Source organism: Thunnus albacares, chromosome 23, assembly GCF_914725855.1.
Source record: "Thunnus albacares chromosome 23, fThuAlb1.1, whole genome shotgun sequence".
NCBI lineage: Eukaryota > Metazoa > Chordata > Actinopteri > Scombriformes > Scombridae > Thunnus > Thunnus albacares.
In genome coordinates, this window is record NC_058128.1 from 752823 (window position 1) to 761826 (window position 9004).

Genomic DNA, 9004 nt, shown 5'->3' on the forward strand with positions numbered 1-9004 from the left:
TGCAGTAACAGTAGTAGTAGACCTGCAGGGACGAGAATACTGCAGTAACAGTAGTAGTAGACCTGCAGGGATGAGAATACTGCAGTAACTGTAGTAGTAGCTCTGCAGGGACGAGAATACTGCAGTAACAGTAGTAGTAGCCCTGCAGGGACGAGAATACTGCAGTAACAGTAGTAGTAGACCTGCAGGGACAAGAATACTGCAGTAACAGTAGTAGTAGACCTGCAGGAATGAGAATACTGCAGTAAAAGTAGTAGAAGACCTGCAGGGACGAGAATACTGCAGTAACAGTAGTAGTAGACCTGCAGGGACAAGAATACTGCAGTAACAGTAGTAGTAGACCTGCAGGGATGAGAATACTGCAGTAACTGTAGTAGTAGCTCTGCAGGGACGAGAATACTGCAGTAACAGTAGTAGTAGACCTGCAGGGACGAGAATACTGCAGTAACAGTAGTAGTAGACCTGCAGGGACAAGAATACTGCAGTAACAGTAGTAGTAGACCTGCAGGGATGAGAATACTGCAGTAAAAGTAGTAGAAGACCTGCAGGGACGAGAATACTGCAGTAACAGTAGTAGTAGACCTGCAGGGACAAGAATACTGCAGTAACAGTAGTAGTAGACCTGCAGGGATGAGAATACTGCAGTAACTGTAGCAGTAGACCTGCAGGGACGAGAATACTGCAGTAACAGTAGTAGTAGCTCTGCAGGGATGAGAATACTGCAGTAACAGTAGAAGTAGACCTGCAGGGATGAGAATACTGCAGTAACAGTAGAAGTAGACCTGCAGGGATGAGAATACTGCAGTAACAGTAGTAGTAGACCTGCAGGGACGAGAATACTGCAGTAACAGTAGTAGTAGCCCTGCAGGGACGAGAATACTGCAGTAACAGTAGAAGTAGACCTGCAGGGATGAGAATACTGCAGTAACAGTAGTAGTAGACCTGCAGGGACGAGAATACTGCAGTAACAGTAGTAGTAGACCTGCAGGGACGAGAATACTGCAGTAACAGTAGTAGTAGCCCAGATATCGTTGTATAATTTTTTATGTTAAAAATTAGAAATGAGTCAATTTGACCCAAACACCACTTAAAGGTTTAGTATCTATATAAAGACAACTTACTTAAGCAACACCTTTGACTGACAAAGCTAAAAGTTCTACAATGCACCAAGCAACACTCAAGCAGCAGTTTCCATCAACATGAACCACATGAACCACATGCTCATGTCGTTAAGTTTCAGATCTCGAGTGGTTTTTCAGTCTGTGAAGTAAAGCAAACATCTGTTCAGATCTTCTCACACTTGGTGTTGGCTGCGGAGAATGCAGTCTTGACCTTTGCCCTCTCCCTACACTAGTATAATAGGTTAATGAAGAAAAGCTGTACTCATTATGATACTAGTGTTAGCTGGTTCTGATGGACTCCAAAATCTAATGCAAGTGTCAATCTGGACCACAGCTGTAGAAGTATTAGTAGTGGTAGTAGTAGTATATATATATCTATAGTATATATATATATATATAGTATATAGCTGCTTCAAAATCAGGGCAAACCCCCGTAGAGATCCATGACACAGAACATAAAACAACATGACACAGACAATAAAACACAAATAAACACAAAAACTTTACACATACCCTTTAAAACTTCTCTTCTGTAGACATGCTTCACCAAGCTGATTACCCTGCTCTGCCCCATGGTGTAAACAATGGTGTAAACAATAGCCATAAAAAATAGCATTTCAATCAGGGGAGACAAGTGAATGAAGCAAAAATAATTGTTTATTATACAGAAGATGTTGATTATTGAGTGTTACTGTGTCAAAAGTCTTTGGTGCTGCGACTCTACAGACAGATTCTGAATCGAGGGACATCAGTCCTGAGCAGTAGCAAGATAAATCCCCCCATGGAGTCCAGACTCTGCTGGAGGCTGATGACTTCTGAGATTTATAAAGCTGATGAGGTTAATGAAGCGATGCACTGATGAATCTGCGAAGACTGGGCAGTGGCTCTTCAAAAAGATTCCCGATTAAATGGGGAATTCCGCAGGGATGTCCGACTAGTCCTTTATTATCTATTTTAGCTGGAGAATTGATTGCGATGTTCCTTAAAAACTCCCCAATATACAAGATATCGAAATACTGGGGAAAGAATTCATGACTAGCCAATTTGCTGACGATACAGCACTATTTTTAAAAAACAAGAATATGGTTAAAAAAGCAACTGACAAGATCAATCTTTACTCCATCAGCATCAAGCATCATGTCTGACTTTGAACCTTAGAAAATGTGAAGTTGTGGCTGTTCATAGCAGTGATCTGAGTAGCACATCCAATATCCCAGTTAAAGAAGAGGTAAAACACCTCGGTTTAGTAGAAACAAAATAAATGCATAGCAGAAAAGATTTAAATGTTATTGAGGTTGAAAGCTGTTCAAGTCTTTAAATCACTGGCTCTGATTTATCAATGTTGGGTTGAATTATTTTGTCTAAAGCTGAAGGTTTATCAAGGTTTATCTACCCTTGCCATTCTCTGTCCACTTCACCAAAAGTGATAAAGTCATCTAACTCCATAATTTTTAGTTTATATGAAGAATCAAAACTCATTATTTATGCAGAAAACATTTAGCCTGTATGGTACCATATCCCTAATAAATATTTAATAAGGTTGGAGGGATTGATTTGAAGTGTCTGAAATTCCTGTAAAACTTCCACAAACAGGCACTACATTATGGAAAAATGATTTTTACCAGCAACTTTTCATCACAAAAAATTCCTTATTGTGGAACAATAATGGAGTTATTGTCATAAATAGAAATTTATAGCTGAATAGTTAACAAAGGTTTAACATTCAACATGATTTACTGGATTCAGATGGACTCTTATTATCCTTTGATGAGTTTACCAGTAAGAACAAAATTACTATTTCAAGAGAAGGAAATGACAGAATCTGTAAAGCAGTTCCTGTTCCTTTACTCTGAATGATACAAAGCAGTTTGTTTCTCTTCCATTACACCGTCTTTGCCTTCTTTAAAAGCTGATGATGTCAATTTGTTGGATAAAAGATGTGATAACAGAAAAATTAGTTTGATATTTAAACAAAAACATCTCAGAGATTTGAACTCATGCTCTATATGAGATAAGATAGAGGACCCATTAAGGAAACAGTCTATTTATTTTCATTTATCATGTCCTGTTGCTCCTAAAGTCAAAGAAACACATTTTAAAATAGTACCAGCAATATATCCTGTTAATGATTTTCTTCACAAAAGATTTAAATTTGAAGTGGATCCTTGCATCTTTTATTCCACAGAAGCTGAAACCATCAACCAACCAGTTGGATCGAGAGAGAAAGATTTAGTTAGTTAGTTCAGGAAGGTCGATTGGAGAAAAACAGTCTAAATATTTTTTTATTTTTTTAAATCCTCCTGTGTTTGTTGGGAGGAGATGATGAAAACATACAGAACAGAAAAATAATCTCACAGTTTACATCATGAAGCCTTTTATTTCCATCTGATGCGTCTGAGCTGCTGCAGTCAGTCTGCAGGACGTCAAACAGCTGCTGGAAACTTTCCATCAACATCAACATGACTGAATGAGTTTCTGACTGTTTGTGTTTGTTTATTTGTTGTTGACGCTGCACACGTGTTAACATTCTTTATTTGGTCAGTTATGAGAATATTGAGTAGAATCAAAACAGCACAGATGCTCCTACATCTGATACTGTACACAGTAATAGATGATGTTGTGATGCAAAATGATTGACTTCAGTACAGCCGTTGTAGAGATTTATAGATTTATTGATTGATTTATGACGTTTACAGAACAAAACTCGTTTTATTGCATTTTCTCCATCAGTAGAAGAAAACTCTGCTCTCTCATTTTTTTGCAGCTTTGCAGTTTAGGTTGCTCACCTCACCTACACTCTTCAAAAAAAAGACCTTCTCACAATCATGTAGACCTTGTGGATTACCCCGACCTTCAGTAATGTTGGTTATCTTGAATGTTTCATAGGGGGGGATAAGCACCTCTTCCTCAATTCTTTCAAAGGTTGAATAATTCTTCAGGTAAGCTCCTGAACAGGTCTTAATTTCAAAGCAGGTCTTGTTACCAAAATCTTTAAGGTTTGTTCTTTTAGAGCTGGAGGCAAACGCACCAAACCGTATTATGTGTTTAACTTTGCCAGTGAATTCCTTATCGGTTTTTCTATAAGTAGTCTGACAGTCTTGTTTTTTTTGGTTTCTATTCAGGATTTGTATGGCAGTAGTCAGCCAGTAATGTAAAGAATGGAATTGGAAGGAGCTGCCATAGAATTTACTACCAGTCCGGACTGCTTGATTGAATTCATTATAAATGTCGTCAGATGTATAAGCACAGATTGCCTTCATGTGGTTCTTGGTGAGAGCCTCATCCTCTGGGTCTTTGTGTTTGTTTGAACAATTTTCTGCATTTTTCCAGGCTTCTTTAAAAAAAAAATTTTTAACCTCTTTTTTGAAATATGTGCTGTTGACCTTCTCCTCCATTTCCTTGGTGCAGCCATCATACATGTCATCAACAGCATCACAACCTATGTTCAGTGGAAATGGGCCGGAGTTCTGGAGGGCAGAAGAAGGAAGGAACAGGTGATGTTACACAACAAAGGTTTTATGGTTTATTCAAACCAACTTATATAAAGTGCAGCAGTAAATACAGGTTGAAGGAAACGTAATGCAGTCTGAATGATGTTTTCTGTCAACATGATGAGAAAATGTTGATACTGAACGTGTCAATAAAACGTTGACTGATAACATGTTTTATTGTTTTGCAGTCTGATATCAGCTGGTAGTGACACAGCAATATTTAGGTTTTTATGACTGTGGTTTATGGCACCTGGTTCAGGTCAGAGAAAGATCCTGGTCTCTGTTTAATACAGAGAGAAAGTTTATGAACATTGAAGTGAAAGCAGCATCTTTCACTAACTGTAACCAAACACTGAACACACAGGACTGAGGATGTGAACTCTGCACTTTGAGCGCTGGTTTAACAGTGTTTCTGTGTGTTTATCCTCCTCTACAGCTCTGCTCTCAAACATCATTCAAGCAGCCATTACGTTTGTTACCACAATGGGAAAACTATTTCCTAGTATGTAAAGACATTTAGTAGGAGACAGGGCTGGAACTGAGCTGACAACCAACTTGACTTCATGGAATAAAACAAGATGATACCGTCCACTCACAAGTTGGTTACATACAAACCTTAACTTTCAATACACTCAACAGGTTTGACTGATCAATCCTCTGTTGTATAAAGACAATAAAACTGAAGCTTAAGACTGTTAGCAGAATGTGTTACTCACCACAATGGGCAGGTCCCTGCGTGGAGTTTCCATGTTCTCCCCGTGTCTACGTGGGTCTCTGCTGGGTTCTCTGGTTTCCTCCTACCATCAAAGACATGTATGTTAGGGTTAATACTCCTGTCAGAGCTCCTGACCAAGAAACTGGCAAAAAGACCTGGAGTTGATCCCCGGGCGCTGCACTGTAGCTGCTCCTAGTGTGTGAGTGTAGGTTGGGTTAAATGCAGAGGATACATTTCGTTTCAATGTATGTGAGTGCTGAGAAATTACAATAAATAAATGTTAATATTAATCTTGAACCACCAGACAAGGACTGAAAGTCTTAAAGCAGCAAGTAGGACTAGAACTCCTCCAATGATCAGGTGGGAACGCTTCATCTCTAGACGCTCTTCAACGCTGGAGCTCTGACTTTGAAAAAAGCTTCTTGTGGTTTTTCTACCACAACATGAATTTACACTTCAGATGTTGTTTCATCAATCAGAAAACACACAGCACATGTCTCGTTATTGTCAGGACTTTTTCTGATGTGTCTACAGATCTGTCACACATGATGTTGGAGTGGAAAGTAAATGTAAAAATGTCCCTCACTGTTAGCAGAATGTGTTACTCACCACAATGGGCAGGTCTCTGCGTGGAGTTTCCATGTTCTCCCCGTGTCTACGTGGGTCTCTGCTGGGTTCTCTGGTTTCCTCCTACCATCAAAGACATGTATGTTTATGGCAAACTGTTTTAACATTTAATCAAACCACACTCCTATCTGTAATTACATTTTAGATATCCAGAATAGCATTTTTGCTAGTCAAAATAGTATTTCACTAGTCAGAATGGTAATTAAAGATATACAGAATAACATTCTTACTAGAACAAATTGTCTTTCAAGATATCTACAACTATGATTGAACTAGTCAAAAATATATTTAAGGTATCAAAAAATCTTTAAAAAGTAAAAGTCGCCATTTTAACATTTAATAGCTGGATATTTATTGCAGATATCTGTAATTCAGTTCTTCCTAGTCAAAATGAACATTTCTGATATCCACAATTCATTCTTCCTAGGAGAAATGACGTCACTTTTGCCATTCGTGTGTATTGGGCTTTGAATTTCCGATATCCAAAATTACAGTTTGGACAACATGGCGGTCGCGCTACAAATAATCTCACTGTACAGCTAAACAGTAAGTAAAATATGTTTCTGAAAACATTTGAGGTGAGAAATAGGCAACGCAGAAACAGAATCATGATTCATATTTGATCAGCGCTGCCTAGTTTGATAGTTTGATCTGATCATCACTCAGTAACAATCACCTCTGAGTTCAGGACATGCGTAGTGCGACATCTAGTGACCACTTTTGGCGGGATTTTTCTTTTTTCACTGAAAGCAAATGCCGACTTCAGTTATGACTGGTAAGAATTGTATTGCAGATATCCAGAATGTTTATTCTAGATATCCAGAATGTAATTGTGGATTTCTGAAATTGAAAGCCCAATACACACGAATGGCAAAAGTGACGTCATTTCTCCTAAGAAGAATTAATTGTGGATATCTGAAATGTTCATTTTGACTATGAAGAATCAAATTATATATATCTGCAATAAATATCCAGTCTAGCTATTAAATGTTAAAACGGCTTGCCATAGTATGTTAGGGTTAATACTCCTGTCAGAGTTCCTGACCAAGAAACTGGCAAAAAGACCTGGAGTTGATCCCCGGGCGCTGCACTGTAGCTGCTCCTAGTGTGTGAGTGTAGGTTGGATTAAATGCAGAGGATACATTTAGTTTCAATGTATGTGAGTGATGAGAAATTCTTAGGCTAGATGGGAACACTTTACACACATGTCTCGTTATTGTCAGGACTTTTTCTGATGTGTCTACAGATCTGTCACACATGATGTTGGAGTGGAAAGTAAATGTAAAAATGTCCCTCACTGTTAGCAGAATGTTTTACTCACCACAATGGGCAGGTCCCTGCGTGGAGTTTGCATGTTCTCCCCGTGTCTGCGTGGGTCTCTGCTGGGTTCTCTGGTTTCCTCCTACCATCAAAGACATGTATGTTAGGGTTAATACTCCTGTCAGAGATCCTGACCAAGAAACTGGCAAAAAGACCTGGAGTTGATCCCCGGGCGCTGCACTGTAGCTGCTCCTAGTGTGTGAGTGTAGGTTGGGTTAAATGCAGAGGATACATTTAGTTTCAATGTATGTGAATGATGAGAAATTACAATAAATAATGTTAATATTAATGTTAAACCACCAGACAAGGACTGAAAGTCTTAAAGCAGCAAGTAGGACTAGAACTCCTCCAATGATCAGGTGGGAACGCTTCATCTCTAGACGCTCTTCAACGCTGGAGCTCTGAATTTGAAAAAAGCGTCTTGTGGTTTTTTTTTTACCACAACATGAAGTTACACTTCAGATGTTGTTTCATCAATCAGAAAACACACAGCACATGTCTCGTTATTGTCAGGACTTTTTCTGATGTGTCTACAGATCTGTCACACATGATGTTGGAGTGGAAAGTAAATGTAAAAATGTCCCTCACTGTTAGCAGAATGTGTTACTCACCAAACAATAGATGGGTGGCATAAGGGCTGTAAGTACTGTAGCAGCCATGATGATTGTGCAGGGCACTGCCATCTCTGCAGTCAGGAAAACAGCTGTACAACGTGAACATACACAAATAAAGAAGTGTGACATGCTGACTGCTGGTCAAAAGGTTTGGTTAGACAGCAGGTCCTTAATATTTCTACAGGACTCATGGTCGTCTCTTTTTATAAATACCATAGACACACAGCTCACCACAAAGCCACAGCTTGTCACCATAGTGACACACAAATACATAGAATTTGTAAAAACATTAAAACATAATGTTATTGCATAATAATGAACTCAATACATTGATAAATGAAGACATCTATTAGGTTCAGTTATTATTAAGTGAATCTGGTGTAAAATCCTGATCTTCATATTTGAAAGTATTTCATCGTTAGTGTGTTAAAGAGTTTTTACCTGTGTTGAACACTTGCTCTGAGATGCTGAGGAGGCAGGAAGAGCAGAGAGTCAGACTGCAGAGGTTTTATAGTCTGTCAGAGACGAGACGAACTTTCTGTGGTCACCATTTCACAGAAACTCTCTACGTGGAACCTCCCCTCCCTTCTATCACTATATCTCATCTTCTCTGTTCCGCTTTTGTAAAAAACTGCAAATGAAGGCGTAAATAAAATGAATGTAGAGTTGAAATTGTTCACAACTCTACAGATTTGCTACAACTTATGTAGAATGCAGTTGTCCTCCCAAGAAAAACACAGTACAGGTCTTAAATTCAGTCGCCACAAGTGACCTTTAGTTACTTTTGACTGACAGACACCATCTAGCATCATAGCACAGAAACAGCACTGGTGAAAGTCACGAATGACCTCCTAACTACATCGGACAAAGGATTTGTCTCCATACTTGTCCTGTTAGATCTTAGTGCCGCAATCGACACAATTGACCATCAAATCCTTTTGCAGAGACTGGAACATTTAATTGGCATTAAAGGAACTGCATTAAGCTGGTTTAAGTCCTATTTATCAGACCGATTTCAGTTTGTACATGTTAATGATGAATCCTCCATGAAGGCAAAAGTTAGACACGGAGTTCCACAAGGTTCAGTTCTTGGACCAATTCTATTGACCTTGTATA

At 38.8% G+C, this 9004-nt stretch overlaps 1 protein-coding gene across 3 annotated transcripts; it reads right to left on the reverse strand.

Annotated features, from left to right (window-relative positions):
- Positions 1-3396: 3396 nt before the first annotated feature.
- LOC122975210 (ecto-ADP-ribosyltransferase 4-like) lies at positions 3397-8774 on the reverse strand. 3 transcript variants are annotated; one of them, XM_044343522.1, is made up of 4 exons: positions 8330-8774; positions 7886-7977; positions 7276-7356; positions 3401-4588 (listed from the first exon to the last, which is right to left on the reverse strand). In XM_044343522.1, exons 2-4 carry the CDS (start codon positions 7955-7957, stop codon positions 3872-3874), a joined length of 870 nt encoding a protein of 289 aa, XP_044199457.1. In that variant the 5' UTR covers positions 7958-7977; positions 8330-8774; the 3' UTR covers positions 3401-3871. The 3 variants fall into 3 exon arrangements, with proteins under 3 accessions (XP_044199458.1, XP_044199457.1, XP_044199459.1); XM_044343524.1 differs by lacking the exon at positions 3401-4588 and adding an exon at positions 5641-6017 and having other exon boundaries at positions 8330-8726; XM_044343523.1 differs by lacking the exons at positions 7276-7356; positions 7886-7977; positions 8330-8774 and adding an exon at positions 5329-5542 and having other exon boundaries at positions 3397-4588.
- Positions 8775-9004: the final 230 nt, after the last annotated feature.